Raw genomic sequence first — 18,660 nt, 5'->3', positions numbered from 1 at the left:
AAAAAATAATTGCAGATGCAACCTGGGCCATGAGGAAAATAAAATGGCTGGAAGTGCTTAAATCTTGTTTTGAAACACACATAAGTATTAAATAGCACAAAAATTATTGGAAGATGTTGTAGGTCATATGGCCCTTTGAATCTGATCTACTGTTTAGTAACATCATTGCCTTATTAAGTCCACTTTCAATTGATCTCAGCATCCTCTGATATCCTTAGTATATTAAGTTAATAATTAGAAACGTAGGAAATAGGTGCAGGAGTAGGCCATTGGGCCCTTCAAGCCAGCACCGCCATTCAATATGGTCATGGCTGATCATCCAGAATCAGTACCCTGTTCCTGCTTTCTCCCCATATCCCTTGATCCCATTAGCCTTAAGAGCTATATCTAACTCTCTCTTGAATACATCCAGTGAATTGGCCTCCACTGATTCCACAGATTCACAACTCTGGCTGAAAAAGATTTTCTTCATATCAGTTCTAAATGGCCTACCCCTTATCTTACATTTTTCCTGCATCTCGCCTGTCCAATCCCTTAAGAATTTTATATGTTTCTATAAGATTCCCTCTCATCTGTCCAAATTCCAATGAATATAAGCCCAGTCGATCCATTCTTTCTTCACATGTCAGTCCTGCCACCCCGGGAATTAACCTGGTGAATCTATGCTGCACTCCCTCAATAGCAAGTATGTCCTCAAATTAGGAGACCAAAACTGCACACAATACTCCAAGTGCAGACTCACCAGGGCCATGTACACCTGCAGTAGGATCTCCTTGCTCCTACACTCAAGGCCAACATGCCATCAGCGTTCTTCACTGCCAGCTGTACCTACATGCTTGCTTTCAGTGACAGGTGTACGAGACACCTAGTTCTCGTTGCACCTCCCTTTTCCTAATCTGACACCATTCAGATCATAATCTGCCACCTTGTTCTTGCCACCAAAGTGGATAACCTTGCAATTATCCACATTATACTGCATCTGCCCACCCACCTACTTGCCTGCGGCATCATAACATCCTCCTCACAGCTCACACTGCCACCCACCTTTGTGTCATCCGCAAACTTGGCGATGTTACATTTAATTCCCTTGTCTAAATTCTCAGCTTGTTGGATACTGTATCGTACAACATGTAAACAGGCCCCTCCGTTCAACCCGCCCATGCCAACCAAACCAGCTGAACCAGGTGGCTCAGATCACTCTAAGTTAGTGCACATGGTATTGAGGGGAGGGTATTGAGTGGTTGGCAAACAGGAAGCAAAGAGTAGAAAAGAACAGGTCCTTTTCAGAATGGCATGCAGTGACTAGTGAGGTGCCGCAAGGCTTGGTGCTGGGACCCCAGTTGTTTACAATATATATTAACGATTTAGACGGAATTAAATGTAACATCTCTAAGTTTGCGGATGACACAAGCTGGGTGGCAATGTGAGCTGCGAGGAGGATGCTATGAGGCTGCAGGGTGACTGGGATAGGTTGGGTGAGTGGGCAAAAGCGTGGCAGATGCAGTTTCATTGGGATAAATGTGAGCGTATCCACTTTGGTGGCAAGAACAGGAAGGCAGATTATTATCTGAATGGTGTCAGATTAGGAGAAGGAGAGGTGCAACAAGACTTGGGTGTGCTTGCACATCAGTAAGCAGGCAGGTGCAACAGGCAGTGAAGAAAGCTAATGGCATGTTGGCCTTCATTGCGAGAGGATTTGAGTTTAGGAGCAAGGAGGTCCAACTGCAGTTGTACAAGGCCCTGATGATACTGCACCTGGAATATTGTGTGCAATTTTGGTCTCCTAATTTGAGAAAGGACATTATTGCTATTGAAGGAGCGCAGCGTAGGTTCACCAGGCTAATTCCCTGGATGATGGGACTGACATATGATGAAAGAATGGGTCGACTGGATTTGTATTAGTTGGAATTTAGAAGGATGAGAGGGAATCTTATAGAAACATAAAATTCTAAGAGGATTGGACAGGGTAGATGTGGGAAAAATGTTCCCGATGTTGGGGGAGTCCAGAACCAGGGGTCAGTTTAAGAATAAGGGGGTAGGCCATTTAGGACTGAGATGAGGAAAAACCTTTTCACCCAGAGAGTTGTGAATCTGTGGAATTCTCTGCCACAGAAGGCAGTGGAGGCCAATTCACTGGATGTTTTCAAGAGAGAGATTTAGCTCTTAGGGCTAAGGGTAAAAAGCCGAACGGGTTACTGATTTTGGATGATCAGCCATGATCATATTGAATGGCGGTGCTGGCTCGAAGGGCTGAATGGCCCACTCCTGCACCTATTTTCTATGTCAACCTTTTCTATCCATGTATCTGTCCAAATCTCTCTTAAATGTTGTTATTGTTCCTGCCTCAACTATTTCATCTGACAGATCGTCCGTATACCCACCACCCTCAAAGTGGAAAATTGCCCTTCCATTATTCCTATTAAATCTTGCCTCTCTTGCCATAAGCCCATTCCTCTAGTTCTTGATGCCCCTATCCCAGGAAAAAGAGTGCGTCTTCACCCTGTCTATTTCCCTCATGATTTTATTCATTCCCCAGAAGATCACCCCTCAGTCTTCTTTGCACCAAGAAATCAAATACTAGCCTGTTGAATTCTCCCTATAGCTCATGCTTGGAAACATATTCATAAATCTGCTCTGCTCTCTCCAGCCTTATGACATTTTTCCTAAAGCAGGATGCCCAGAACTCAACACAGTACTCCAGGTGCAACCCCACTAACATCTTGTACAATTTGTGTAATGATGCTCTACTAAATTATGTAGTATAGAGCCTTTGATATTTTTAGTTTGCAGTAACAAAAATAAACTCAAACTACCTGAACTTAATTTAATGCTAAAAACGATAGGAAGACGAGCATTACCCATCCCTGACAACATGAGCAGATGAAGAAGATAAATATTTGTGCTATATGTGAAAGAAAAGTTTCATTTGAAAATGCATTAATTTAAAATGATATATATGGTAAAGTTAGTAGGATGATTGTTAATTGGATTGAATACATTTTAGATCAGCTTTGCCTAATTTTTGTTTTTTAATTTTAGGCTGCAGAGTCCAATATATGCAAATTTTAACCTTATTTACTCTGGGTGTTGACTTTTAAGGTTTTTTTAACGTGATAGTTTGCTGAACATAATTTATGTTCAAACAGATCTGGAAAAGCACTCTTCCGAGATCTAGCCTTCCTAGTAAGATATATTCATTGTTTAATAAATAGATTTTTTAGAAAGCAACTGTCGAAATGAGAGAATTATGATTAAATAAATGTGTTTGAAATATATAGCAAGACTCTAAATTAATTATTTATTGGTTTAGATTAAATAGATTCTATACTTGACAGTCCTTAAGATATAGCAAACACACTTGTCATTAGTTATGTGTAAAAAAATATCTAGGCTATCAGCAAAATGAGAAAAGATTAGTTGCAACAATTAATAGCTGGGTCCTGATGTCTTCCCTAACATCTGTATTTTGTATACACAATCATACTTAAATTATTTCTAGGCAGTTAGAATAAGGTATAAATGAAAGTTATTTATGGTAAAATTAATTTTAATTGATTTAAAAGAGCTCATTTCTTGCGCATTATTAATTGCAGTCCTAGATTTGGGTGCTGTGGGAGATGTCATCACCTCAGTTGAAGATGATGAACACAGAGTGTCTGATCTTCAAGAGTCTTCACAGAACAGCAGCATCTCTGAGCCCCATCCAACTCAAACAAACAGGAAGTCCCCCCGTCTCCACACACCAGGTTCGTGATTGCAGAAAGAAAGGATTGAATGAAGATCCTTCTGGGTTTGAATTTTGTTGGAAATATATTTTGAAAGTGTGGATCTAAAAACCTGTTCCTCTGACAGTTTGGATTAGCTTTAATATTGTCACTGTTATCCTGATATCAGACGGATTTAGACAATGTAAGAAATACCAAATAGCCATTTATTTGGATCCATTTAAGCTTGCATTTGATAAATAATTGATCTCAACTTTATCCAATGGCAGATCCATCTTCCTTGATTCCCTTTGCATTTACAAATCTAATTATCTGGAGTATACATGAATAAGTTAGATTGTGAAGAATCAGTTTCAATGAAAACATTTCTTATGATGTCTGACTTTTTCTGAGATTGACTCACCATCACAATCCAAGTGAAAGCATCCACTTTGTCAGGTCTCCTAAAGATTTTGTTTCCATGAGATCACATCACCTCTCCTAAATGCTTGAGGGTAAAGGTCTCACCTACTCTGTTTCCCCTTTCACTGCGATCCTCTCTAAGAGGTTTTCCAGTGAAAATGTATCTGCTGCTTAGAGCAACTGTTTAAGAATGTGAAAACTAGATATAATACACCAACTCAGTTTCATCGAGCCACCATATAATTGGAGTAAGACTTGTTTTATTCCATTCACAAAAAGGGCTACCTCCCCATTTGTTTTCCTAATTGCTTGTTGTGTCTGAATGTTCGCTTTCAGTGATTTTTTTTTCTGTGGAGTGACATCTGAGTCCCTCCAAATATCAATATCTCCATGTCTCTTGAGAAATTAGGTGATTCTGGTTGTCAGATTTTCTTTGCAAGTTGCATATTTTTTCATGCCTCCATAATATATGTATGGTATGATATAGGTAAGTGAGGTTTGAGTAATATCTTCCTTGCCATTTAATTCTTTGAGTCCAAGTATTATCATGTCATACCTTTGCTGAACTGTTCAAGCCAATGTATATACTTTCTAAGCTGTGATATCCAGAAGACAGCATAAGACCTAGGAAATTAATTTATTGAGGCAACATTTTGCTGAACACTTACTCATCCTCAAGGAGTGAGGCCCAGCCCTCCATTGTCAGAGTGAGGCCCAGCGCAAATTGGTGGAATAGCACCTCATATTTCGCTTGGGTGGTTTACACCCCAGCAGTATGAACATTGACTTCTCTAACTTCAGATACTCCCTGCTTTTTCTCTCTATCCCCTCCCCCTTCCCAGTTCTCCCACTAGTCTTCTTGTCTCCGACTACATCCTATCTTTGTCCTGCCCCTCACCTGACACAGTCTGAAGAAGGGTCTCGACCCGAAATGTCACCCATTCCTTCTCTCCAGAGATGCTGCCTGACCCGCTGAGTTACTCCAACATTTTGTGTCTACCAATTGATAAAATCTCCTGGATGCATTTTCAATGCCTGGGCTTCTGCACTCTTAAATGCCATATAACCTGCCCTAGTTGAAGCACCAGATCTATTTTCATGTTGATTTTTGCATGTAACTTTGGATAGCAAAGCCGATGCTCTAATGATTTTCCCTACATTTTGTGTATTTTTTACAGTAGCCATAGAGGAGACTAAAGAGGATGAAAACAAAGATCAGTCTCCAAAAATTATCCACCCAACCAGTAAAGAATTTAAAAAGACGTGGGGATTCCGACAAACAACTATTGCAAAACGTGAAAACGCTGTAGATGCGGAGAACTCTGACACTGCTCTAAGTGAGAGTTCAGACCAATTAACTCCTTCACTTAGAAGGAGTAGACGACAGACTCAGCGATCTGCACGGGTTCAAGAATTTATTTCAGCAGCTCAAAAGCGTTATCGCCGAATGACGGACTTTGAAGGCGGTGAATTTGGCTCCATTACAGCTTGTGAGGCAGGTATAGGTTCTGATGGTAGCACAGAAATTGACGAAAAGCCTATTGGATTGCTGGACCTGGGTTCTGGCGATACTGAAGCAATGAATGAAGTGGCCAACTCTGATGAGGACAACAGCACCAATAGTGACAGTGATGAACTTACTTTAAAGGAGCTCCAGAATCAGTTGAGAAAGCGACGTGGTCAGGAACAATCTTGTTCACCACAGAGTTCACAGAAAGTACCGGAAAAGAGTACAGAAGAAAATAAAGTCAAAAATAAATCAAAGTCACTTGGCACTACCAAAACTAAAAAGCAAATAGTTATCCCTACAAAAAAAGGTGTTAAAAGTGAAAAAGAATCCACATCACAATCTAGGGCTCCTTCAGAGAGTGACGATGAAGGCTCAGTTGCCCAATCAGACAATGGCTACAATGACCCTGATAAACTGTATTGTATATGCCGACAACCACACAGCAACAGGTATGTGGCCTGGGGAGTCCTATTCATGTATTTGTGCAAAACAGCCGTTTATTATTAATTAATGCTTGCATTCATGACAGAATGGCAGACAATGCTTCCCGTAGTTATCAATAATTTCAAAATTGAAACCTTGCTATGATTCTGAATATTTGAAGCTGTCAAAATGCACACTTATTAATATAACATTATAATGCAATTTATAAACTAATCAAAAACATTTTTAGTATTTGCAAATACTCAAGTACTTTCAGTATTCTTTTAAGTATTGTCTTCTCAAAGCCTACAATATACAAGATAATAAGGTAGATTATCCTAATTGCAGACAGGAAAGGCTCAGATAGGGGAACATTTAGGGGATGTTTAGGGGAACATTTAGGGGATAGGGGAACACTCAGATAGGGGAACTGCCTGACTCAGATAGGGGAACATTTGTAAGGAAACAGATCAAGGCACAGAGGTGCCTACTTAACATGCCAAATAGGAATAGGCCACCAGGCCCTTCAAGCCTGCTGTGCCGTTTTTTTAATTGATTTTTAATTTTAGTGAGCTTTATTACTGTGCTCTGGGGTAATTCCTCTTTGCAGTACTAAATGGCTTGCCTTTTTTTCTGACAGGTTCTAGATTCTTTAGCAAGGGGAAACATCCACCCTGTCAAGCTTCTTGAGATAACCACTCATTCTTCTCAGATCTGAAGAATACAAACCTAGTCTATTCAATCTCTCCTCATAAAATAATCAATTGGCAAATATATACACTTTTAGGAAAGTATCTTTTGTTGAAGCCGTAACTACATTATTCATTATTGACTTAGATGATAGGAATGCTGACATACCCATGTTTGCTGTAAGAAAATAACTGCAGATGCTGGTACAAATTGAAGGTATTTATTCACACAATGCTGGAGTAACTCAGCAGGTCAGGCAGCATCTCAGGAGAGAAGGAATGGGTGACGTTTTGGGTCGAGACCCTTCTTCAGACCTGAGGTTCCTGAGATGCTGCCTGACCTGCTGAGTTACTACAGCATTGTGTGAATAAATACCCATATTTGCTGTTACACAAAGATGTGCAATATTGTAAGCAGTGGAAAAATAAAATTGGAGAACTTAAAGTTGAAATAGGACAAAGTTGTACTAGATAATTTTCAGTGTAGGCAAATGTGATTTGTATGTGATTCGCTTTTGATGAATTCCGTCAAAGGATGATAGGAAGTAATTTGTGCACAGTGATGAAGAGTGCTATTTATTGTGTGTAGTTCAGGTTGCCTAACTATTAGAAAGGATGTTATTACACTGGAAAGCTTGCGCAAAAAAATCACAATTCTGTTATAGGAGTGCACTGTTTGAATTAAAAGGAAACACTTGATAGGGCTGGATATTTCCTGAGGGTAGGAGGCTGATGGATGACCTTATAGAAGTATACAAGGTATCAAATAAGCCAGGGTGTTAACTGTTTACTGAAGAAATAGCACATTTCGTATGACCTAGAGTGGAAAGCTTCATCTTGGGAGCAGATGCAGTGGAGGTGGAGAAATTGAAAGCAGGCAATGATGGCAGCCTTGCGAGTTGCAGAGTTCGAGGAAGTGTAGTCAAGGCAATCGTGGGAGTCAGTGTGTTTGTAGTCGATAATTTGATTGATCTCTGTGATGGATCTTTAAACAGTAATTCTTTCCACTGCCAGTGAACTGCAACCACGGTTTATAAGTTTACAAAACTGCTTTATAATTACTTGCCTCTGATGCTCCCAACAGAACTTCTGAAATTCATGACCTCTGCTGCCATGGGTAGCATGCCCATCAGAAACCTACCATCCCCTCTAAACCCACTCTATTATGGCTTGGAAATATCATGGTCCTTCATGGTCAGTTGGTCTAAATTATAGAAATCCATATTTGCACTTGCAGTGACCAAAAATGTCGTTTTAGCAACACTTCGAGAGCATGTATGGCTGGGTAGCATTTACTGGCTTTGCTATGATAGTCATATTGCAAAAAAAATTATAAAACAAATGATCGTGATTAGGTGTTTTCTAAACCTTAAAATATTGTACATAGATAGTGTGCTAATTCAGGTGTTCTTGGCAGGTTTATGATTTGCTGTGATCGTTGTGAAGAATGGTTCCATGGTGACTGCGTGGGAATTACAATGGCCAGAGGACGCTTATTGGAACGCAACGGAGAGGACTATATCTGTCCTGATTGTAGTCCTTCTCCAACCAAAGGTTCAGATACCACAGAAGTGAAGACTGGCCAACAGGAAAGTAAACCAGTCCTTGCAGGCACTGATGAGCAAAATACTGCAGCTGGAAAACGAGATGGAGGCACTACCACTGACCAGGGAATAAAGGGCAGGATTGAGAAAGCAGCTAATCCAAGTGGCAAGAAGAAAATCAAAATATTTAAACCGGTATGCTGTTTTGATATGTTTACACATATTTAGATATACTACAAATAACTTGGGCATTTTGTTTTAGTTTTTTCCCTAGTGTTTCTTATTCAATGAGCGCTATTAAGGGGAAGTACTTTCAGTAAAGTATGAAAGCCTTTGCCAATTGAGAATCATGTTAATCGAAAGAGACTCAAAGTAACCTCCACAGATATGCAATGTGAATCTTTGCAGTAAATTAATCTGTTCCTGCATTTAATATTTAATGTAGATGAATAAATTATGTAAAATGAATTTCTTCCCATCTGCAGTTATCCTTGCACTCTTTAGCATTTTCAGGTTTAGAAATCAACAGATTATTCTTACTATTACATTTTTGTTCCTTGTTTGCTCTTTGCTCATTGATTTGATTGAAACGGGCATGCAATTTCAGGGAAGTTCATTACTGTTCCACATCACAACTAAGTTACAAATATTTTATTTTATTCCAATTTAGCTACTTTCTACAAACACACATTCTCCATAATTTCCATCCCTTTGTTATTTCCCTATTGTAATACAATTTGATCCTCTGGACAGTTACTTCCTTTGCTAGAGTGCAAAAGGACATAAACCAATCTTTCTCTATAGATTTTTCCCCCATTATTGTGATAAAATTAATGGGTGAAAATAATATTGTCCGGATTTGAGATCATTTGAATGTTAATTATCCTTGGCATCTTCACTTCTCTATTTCTTGTGTCTTGGTTAGACAATTGGAATTATTGAATATCCTAATTCCAATAAAGGATATCAATAGAGTTTCATAAATATAGTTATAGGAAAGATATTGTCAAGCTTGAAAGGATTCAGAGAAGATTTACAAGGATGTTGCCAGGACTAGAGGGTCTGAGCTATAGGGAGAGGTTAAGTAGGCTGGGTCTCTATTGCTTGGAGCGCCGGAGGATGAGGGGTGATCTTATAGAGGTGCATAGAATCATGAGAGGAAGATGTACAGAATCTCTTGCCCAGAGTAGGGGAACCGAGGACCAGAGGTCAGGTTCAAGGTGAAGGGGAAAAGATTTAATATGAATTTGAGGGGTAACTTTTTCACACGAAGGGTGGTGAGTGTATGGAACAAGCTGCCAGAGGAGATAGTTGAAGCTGGGACTGTCCCAACATTTAAGAAACAGACAGGTACATGGATAGGGCAAGTTCGGAGGGATATGGACCAAACTCAGGCAGGTGGAACTAGTATAGCTGAGACATGTTGGTCGGTGTGGGCAAATTGGGCCGAAGGGCCTGTTTCCACACTGTATCGTTCTATGACTATATTCCGTCATTGAGGTTTGGTATATATGATCTGTTTGGATAACATGCAAAACAAAGGTTGTCATTAAACTTTGGTGCACGTAACAAAAATAAACCTAAACGTAAAATACAACTCATAACTATTTGCTTGTTTTTATTAGGCAGTGGATGTTGCAGCAGTACCAAAGTGTATTGGGCCGGGGTGTGGCAACTTCGCCTCTACTGACTCGGTGTACTGCAGCAATAATTGTATCCTCAAACATGCCGCAGCCACTATGAAATCACTCAGCCAAGCCAAGGACCAGAAACAAAAACTAAAAGAGAAAGGAAAATCAAAGCCAGAAAAGCTGACTTCATCCAAGTCCTCCGCAGAGGTAAAGAGAAATAAATCCATTTTATGTCCAACTTAGAATATAAAGCACAGAATGAAAGCTCTATTGGACTTTTGATGGAATGGTATAAATTGTGATAAAATACAAGCAGTGTGTTCTTTGAGACACTTGAGTGCAGTGGAGTTGACTCATTTGTGTGCAAGTGGATTTTGCAGAAGCATACAAACTATTGGTTCTAATTGTTTCCTCCTTTGTGCCTCTTGCAATTTTCTGCACTTCACCTCCCTTTTTGGTCAAGGTGATAAACCCTAACCCTAATGCAGCAGCCACTTCCCAATAGATGCACTGCCTTATTACTACCAGAATTGGGTTGCCAATGGCAGTATGTTTAAGTTAAGCATTTAATGCTTCTGCATGCCTCTTGAATATCCATTTATTGAGACTATTGTGTTGTCTAAATTGCTATCTTTTTTCTTCTGTGGTTATAGACAATAGGTGCACGAGTAGGTCATTCGGCCCTTCGAGCCAGCACCGCCATTCAATGTGATCATGGCTGATCATTCTCAATCAGTACCATTTAATTCAATTATGATTAAATGCCATTAAACACAGGTTTTCATTTGTAAAGCAGATAACAGGTGGTGTGATTTTTAATCCTGGAAGTGATAGCTTGCTCCAGGAATGTCGATACCAGTATATTTCGGAGAACCATCTCTTAATGGGAAGGTTATGATGATCCCCAATACTCTAATTTGATATTTGGAGGACTAAAGCGTCACTGCCCTGGTTGAGGCAGTAGTACGGTTGAATTGTAAGAACACTGTTTTAAATCCCGTTGGGTCCAAGCCTCTCCTGCAAAGGTTCTTTAGTAACTGAGCAGCAGGCACGTGCCGCCTCTTCCACTCCCCCCCCACCCCACCCCCCCCATTTGCCGCTACTCACGTCACTCGGGCGGGTCCCGCCCCCGGCGGCCATCTTGGGCACGGCAAGTGGAAAGGGGATTGATTAAAGTTTAAAATGTCAATAACTTTTAAAATATAACACCAATTTGAATGAAACGTTACTGCATACCACAGGACAATGGTGAGTAAGGTGCACTATTGTGTAAAATTGTTGCACTATCGTGTAACGTGTATTTTGGGAACAAACATACATACATACAAACAAACATACAAGATGAGGGTTTTAGTAATATGTATATGTATGTATGTATAGATGTATATTAGAATTGGGTGGACATCTTGGGTCCAAACCTCTCCTGAGGGAGCCACTTGCCCCAGAAGGCCATCTTGGGCACCCTCATTGGCCGCCACTCCCGTCACTCGGGCAGGTCCCACCCCCGGCAGCCATCTTGAGCACGGCAAGTGGGAAAGGCATTTATTAAAGATTAATTTATTAAAGAGATTTATTAAAGATTAAAACGTCAATGACTTTAAAAATATAACACCAATTTGAATGAAACTTGCTACGGCACATCGCAGGACAATGGTGAGTAAGGTTGGCCTAAAATTGTCGGGCCATCGTGTACCATTTTGGCTGTATTTCAGGAAAAAAACAAACAAGCATACAAAATGAGAGTTTTAGTTATATATATATATAACTAAAACTCTCATTTTGTATGTTTGTCATTTTGTATGTTTATATATATAGATAGATAGATAGATAAAATAGTAGCCGCACAATACTACCTCTTTGCTTTTCTGTGTCGACGTGTTTAATTTTGTGTGACCTGTGTAATAATTTTTTTTCCAGGTATTTTGAACAAAGTGCAAAAATACTTCCGCCTCGGGCTTTACAGATTAAAACCGTATGCCTGAATTCACAATTACGTTTAGGGATTTTGCTAATATAGGTTTTTCTCTGCCCATGAGCATCTAAATTCGAACCAATTTCAGTCTAAAGAGCATTTGCATATGAACGTAAAATACTACAGCATGACCAATCTATTCAGCCTAATAAATCTGCATGCACTCCTCTGGGAAATAATCCGGGTCATCCCCCACCTTCCTCGCCATGTGTCTTTTCATTTCTTTCCATTTTAGTTTTTCAGCACTCGCCTTTTAAATACCATAGAATTAGTCCTTGCCACTACATTAGGAAAAAAAATCTTAACTATTTTTTGCTAAATGTTTTGAATCAGTGCATTCTGAAACTCCTGCATTTGCAGCTCACTAAGGCCTGAATATTAAGGGTTAGTCTCAGTCTTTCATCTTTGTACCATGATGCATTTAGATATAAAACCTGGTTTGAGAAGTTTTTGTAATTAGCCAATTATCAAAGATGACATTTTCTGCTATTCCTATTTCTATCAAAGAGCCATTCGTAAAGCTGCATTCTTTAGTAGCTGCATTCTTTAGTAGCTGTACATGCGCAAAAAAAAAGCACTGTCTCTAAGTTCAACTTCCATTTACCCTCTTGTATGGTAAAAACCCAAGTCCAAACACTCCTGCCACTTAAAAGGATAGAAATTGCAGGCACTTGAAATGTAGTTTACGCACCATCATTCCTTACCTAACATTGCCATTGTTATACATTGATTCCAAAGATTGTGGCCATTCAAGAAGATGATTCGCCACCAATTTCTCCCGGGTATGCAGTGATGGTTTTTCTGATATGCAGGGATGCCTGTCTCGCCTGTAAGATCCATGTCCTCTTTGGTTTTTTTTTAAAAGGGCTTCTGTACTAAAAAAGAAACTCAGATGCTGGTTTATACCAAAAATGTAGTCTGAAGATGATGATGATGATGATACTTTACTGTCACTTGTACCAAGCAAGGTGCAGTGAAATTATTTGTTTTTGCCTACAGAGTACACAAATGAGTCGGCACAAAGGTACCGACAAAGTTACAAAAAGTACTCATCCCTTCTTCGTCCCCCACGGCATTTCACATTAATGTCTAGTGGCCGACTGTAAACTTGGAGCTGTAATGTTACTGAGTAAAATTGGGGATAGGGGTCAATAGTATTGAAATTGTACTTGTTTAGGATAATGGGAAATGTGTTCAATATCTTCAATTTCCCAGTCTTGTTTATTCAATAAAGTAGGTGATATTGTAGACAGTGACGAGGATTAACAAAAATTATAATAGAATCAGCAGTAGGGGGCTGTCGAACGGCTAAGGAGTTCAATGTAGATAAGTGTGTGGTGTTACATTTTTGGAAGTCAAATTAGGGCAGGACCATCACAGTGAATGGTGGGGCATCGGGTAGTGTAGAGCAGAAGGATTGAGGAGTACAGATACATAGTTCCCTGAAAATGGCATCACTGGTAGACACAATGGTGCAGAATGCTTTTGGTACACTATCCTTCATTGTCAGGATATTTAGAATAGAAGTTGGGATTTTATGTTAAAATTGTACAACATGTTGGTGAGACCATACTGTGTTTGGTTTTGGTCACACTGCTATAGAAAGGATGTCATTACGTTGGAAAGTGTGCAGAGAAGATTTCCAAGTCATGTTCACGTCATAGGAGTGGAATTAGGCAGTTCGATTCCACCATTCAATTATGGCTTTCCCTCCCAACCCGATTCTATTGTCTTCTACCCATAACCGTTGACACCCTTACTAATCAAAAACCTACCAATCTCCACTTTAAAAATACCCAAAGACTTAGCCTCCACAGCTATCTGTGGCAATGAATTCAACAGATTCGCTACCCTCTGACTAAAGAAATTCCTCGGTATCTCTTTCCCAAAGGTACGTCCTGTTATTCTGAGGTTGTGCCCTCTGGTCCTAGATTCTCCCACTAGTGGAAACATCCTCTCCACATCCACCCTATCCAGGCGTTTCATTATTCGGTAAGTTTCGATGGGATTCCCCCTTCATTCTTAAATTCCAGTGAGTACAGACCCAGACCCAGAACCGTCAAATGCTCATACATTAACCCAACCATCCCCGGGATTATTCTCATGAACCTCCTCTGGACTGTCTGCAATACCAGCGCATCCCTAGTCGGATATGGTGCTCACGGTCTGACCAGTGCCCTATAAAGTCTTCACATTACATTCCTGCTTTTTATATTCTATTTCTCAGGAAATGAATGCAAACATTGCATTTGCCTTCCTTACACTGATTCAACCTGCACATAACCTGCATCAGCGCACCTAAGTCCCTTTGTACCTTCGATTTCTGAATACTCTCCATTTAGAAAACAGTCTACACCTTTATTCCTTCTACCAAAGATTGTACCAGGACTCGAGGGCCTGAACTTTGGAAAAGGTTGAGCTGGAGTGGACTTTATTCCTCAGAACACAGGAGGCTGAGGGGGTGATCTTACAGAAGTGTATAAAGGAGAATTAATAGGGCAAATGCACAGTCTTTTACCCAGGGTGGGGGAATCAAAAACCAGAGGACATAAGTTTAAGGTGAGAAGGGAAAGCTTTCATAGGAATCTGAGGAGCAACCTTTTGTGGTGGGTATATGGAATGAGCTGCCAGAGAAGGTAGTTGAAGAGGTGTATTGATAGGAAAGGTTTAGATGTATACTGACTAAGTGCAGGCAAAGAGCTTAGATGGGGCATCTTGGTTGCCTTGGACAAGTTGGGCCAAAGAGCCTATTTCTATGCTGTATAACTCAACTTTTTTCAAAATGAGAACATTCTACTTTAAATTAACATTTAGAAGCCAGTTTAAATGAATAACTGATTTGAAGAAGGTATGCAGTATGGTTATTACATTGTAACGTTAAACTATTGTTGTTGCAGGTGAGTTTGAAACCACTTGCAGCTGGTCCACACAGATCCGAAGAACTAAATGCAATGGAAACGACGGCCAAGAAATTGGCAGTATTAGTCCATAAGAACCCCTTGCCATCACTAAAGGAAACTGTATCGAGCACTGTTGCAGGGACATGGACGATTGATCATAATTACATCGCTGTTAAACCAGAAAAGAATGTGATATCAACTTCCGTTTTTTACGAATCGTGTATGTATCATACCGTAATTTTCAACATTTATTTACTTTCTCTTTCCCCCCCTTGCAAAAAGAAATTTCCTTCTAGCCAGTAATTGAACCTTCTGCATTAGTGAAAGGTTAAACATTTTTGAATGTCTCATATGAACTCAGTTAATCTTTTCATTTTATATTTATTCACCTAATTTCTGTTCCCTGACCAAACATTTTTCTTCCAGGAATATTTGTGCTATAGTATCATTTTCTTGTTCTTACAGACCCAGTACAGAAAATACTAAAAGATCTTTGTCATGTCCCTATCCATTAGCATACGCCAGGAGTTGTACAAAAATGCGGTATTTAAATTATGCTTTCATTTACTCTTCTATGAGGAAGCAATACACCTATGATTAATTTTCACTAAATTTTGTCCCAGCTTGTGTGCTGTTTCTTGTGGTGTTTAGTGAAGTAGCACACTGAACCATTTTGCGTTTATCCACTGAAGTTTCAGCACATTATCTAAGAGCCTTTGGGGCTGGACGTGCCAGGTTTGTAATGAGAGATTAAAAATATACCAAGTCACTTGCTCAGTTAATATCTTGAATCTTTCGTTAACCTTTCATAGTAATTGAATTTAATTGCACTAGTAATTGCTGAATGCCGTGAACTTCTCATGACCACAGCGTGTTTATGTATTTCTACTGAATAACTGGTGGAAACATAATTAGTGACATAGCAAGGTAATCGCTGATCAGCAGGTTGGTATGAAACAACTCTTATACATTGGGGCAATTGTGTATCTGCTGTGGAGCATCCCGGATGACCAGGACTGATTCTTCATGAACCTTTGATGTGGAATGACCTGGCCTTTGCAGCACAGGCGATGTTGAGGCATTACATATCACCATGACAAAGGTGCAAGGGGTCTTCCTCTGCCCCCTCATTTGGTAGTTGAAGCTATATTATATTCTGTTTCAAATTCTCAGTTTAAAAGTCATATTAATCAGTACTTCTATTTAGTATGTCCAATTAAATTCATTATTGAGAAGCCAGGTCACACAAGTAATTTAAAAAATAGATTGCTTTCATGGAGTAGGGGTGTCTATTGCATTACATGAGTAAGAACAAGTTAGATTATGCAGAACGAAGTCAGAAGATATTTGCTTCAAAATATGAAGTGGTGCTCTTCATTCGCAGAGAGATGGTCAGCATTTCATAAGAGGAAATGTAGTTCCAAGTTTAAATTGTATGTGTGTCGTCTTGAATTTTGCTTTATGTTACTTGACTTGCCAGTTGTGCTGATACAAAGTAGCTAAAGGGCTTGTGGCGGGGGGGAGGGGGAATCAGTATAATGAGATTAGAATGACAGTTCCAATTGTAACAACATAAATCTTCACAAACCTGCTAGAGATTTGGCAAGTGTTATTCAGAGTTTCATTAGGAAACATGGGTCGATGCACATTGTAACTTTTATTTCTGTACTTCAACTGGCAGCTGCAGGTGAGATGGTGGTGGTTGAGTTGGACTGGTTAAGAGGATTCATAGTAGTTAAAAATATTCTGTTTCACATCTTTAAAATCTTAAAAATTTTACATTTAAAATGAATCAAGCTAATATCGGCTACAATGGTCATTAGGTGCAGAAATAGCTCTTTGGTGCCATTTATCCTCTCATTCATTACTTGCATACCCTAAATACTTAGAAGCAGTTCTCATAAGTAACGTACAATTGGATGTTGTTTTATACCTTCCTTAAACTCACCTGACAATTAAAAAACATCAAGGCCTGTTATTTCACTACTTGATACGCAATGTTTTACTGTGCTATAATTTGACCGACCCATGTCGATGTATTGAGGATGTCTTCATATACCACATGGCAGTTCCTCTCGTCTCTGGTGTATTTCCAACTCTGACCTGTCTGATTGGTCCATACTTCCTAAATATATCATACATTTCTTCAGCTGTTATTTTGTATGGCAAATTTCTTACGTATTTCTTTAATAACAAGCAATTAATGAAGTCACATCCGTTAAGGACCATCCATGCCTTATCTGACATCAAGAGGAAATTAATTAATATGAGAATTTTGTCTCAAATCGCTTGATTTCTGGCAAAAAGTTCACTGTGTGAAAAAGTTACCCTTCAGATTCCTATTAGAGTGGGTCACACATTTACTTTGATTACTGTAATTGAATGGTTAACTTTCGGATATTAGGATATATTCAGAAAAGTCACCTTTGTGGAGATTTTTTTTTTTAGGGAAGTGAGGGGAATTTGCAAAATTTCTACAGCAACCTGTATAATATATTATAGGAACTACAGTATAATCTGTTGTGTCTCAAGAATAACGGAGTAATGTTTTGCTTTTGTGTCGCTATCTGTAAGCTTGTGAGCACAAACTGGGCAAAGTTATGTCATTTTACAAATGTACAGCTGGAAGACGACATAGTGGCACTCCCAGAAGAAGCAGAAAAAGGATTTCTCAACTCTTGCTTCTTACTCCAAATATGCTTCAAATGATGGTGATTTTTTTCCATTCATACAGTAGTCAGTAAGATCATTGACAATTTTGAATATGCTTACTCTAGAGTTGACAATATAAATTGCAATTACTCTCTTTTCGTTACTTTTAAAACCTTTTTTCTACCTAATATGGAATTAAATAGGATTTTATGGACCAAGATATCCAAAATATTGTAGCCTTTTTATGTCTAAAGGTTGAAACAATGATGCAGTAGTAGTGCTGCTGTTTCTCAGTTCCAGGCACCTGGGTGTAATCCTGGTCTCATGCGCTGTGTCTGTCTAGTTTGCACATTTTCCCTGTGGCCGTGTGAGTTTCCTTCCACATTCCAAAGATGTGTGGGAAGGTTTATCAATTCCAATAAATTATCCCTTGGTATAGGTAAATGTAAAATAAATCAAAAGTAGGACTGATATTTGTGTGACAGATTAGTTAGAGGAGAGCCTGGAAATAAGGAGAGGTGAATTGACGAGATTGCTGGGAGTTAGCATGACCAAATGGACTACATGGCCATCTCCTCTGTCATAACAAGTAAGTACGCTTATTCTAAGAACTTGGTTCACATAAATTGGAACAGTTGCTTTTAAATGCTTTTTTAAAAAAGTTAAACATGTAAAAGTCTTTGTCAAGCTTTTTCTCCTCTTAATTTCTCTCATTATGGTCACACTCTGGTCAACAACTGCGGATGACGCTGAATGGAGGATGCTTTCTCACGCCTTAGCTGGACTATCTGTAGCATCGGTGATATGTCTACTGCTCACGAGGTCAATTCCCTTACCGTGCTTTAGAAAATCATGCTAAATTTAATCACTGCTCGACTAGGTTCTGAATCCTCCTTTTAATTATTACACCACTTTTGAAAATGCAACAGTATCTGCTACCTATAGCAATTACACCCTGTTGCAGTATTTCTTGTCTCTTGATGACCTCCGAACTTCCAATCAGAATTAAATTCTAATCTACCCATTTTAAGAAAGCTGGGTGAAAGCTTCTATCCATAATTGTTTGGGTGGATATAATTCCTAAACATTGATCGATGTAGAAAATCTTCAGATCCTTCAAGATCCATCACGGAATAGCAGTAAATAAAGTGAGTTCAATAAAAGTTACTTAGGTTATTGGATTGCCATAATATCACATAACCTGTGTTAAAC

At 39.2% G+C, this 18,660-nt stretch overlaps 1 protein-coding gene across 4 annotated transcripts in view; it reads left to right on the top strand.

The window, feature by feature from the left end:
• LOC144604453 (death-inducer obliterator 1-like) overlaps positions 1-18,660 on the top strand; it is a 114,582-nt gene that overhangs the window by 45,363 nt on the left and 50,559 nt on the right. For all 4 annotated transcript variants that reach the window (XM_078418890.1, XM_078418889.1, XM_078418892.1 and 1 more), the window contains exons 4-8: positions 3,594-3,746; positions 5,306-6,086; positions 8,167-8,488; positions 9,919-10,131; positions 14,794-15,016. In XM_078418890.1, the coding sequence (XP_078275016.1) occupies positions 3,594-3,746; positions 5,306-6,086; positions 8,167-8,488; positions 9,919-10,131; positions 14,794-15,016 (1,692 nt within the window). The remainder of the gene's footprint in view (positions 1-3,593; positions 3,747-5,305; positions 6,087-8,166; positions 8,489-9,918; positions 10,132-14,793; positions 15,017-18,660) is intronic.

Source organism: Rhinoraja longicauda, chromosome 22, assembly GCF_053455715.1.
Source record: "Rhinoraja longicauda isolate Sanriku21f chromosome 22, sRhiLon1.1, whole genome shotgun sequence".
Lineage (NCBI taxonomy): Eukaryota > Metazoa > Chordata > Chondrichthyes > Rajiformes > Arhynchobatidae > Rhinoraja > Rhinoraja longicauda.
Note: the sequence above shows the minus strand (reverse complement) of the source record. Positions and strands in the feature narration are given on the sequence as shown.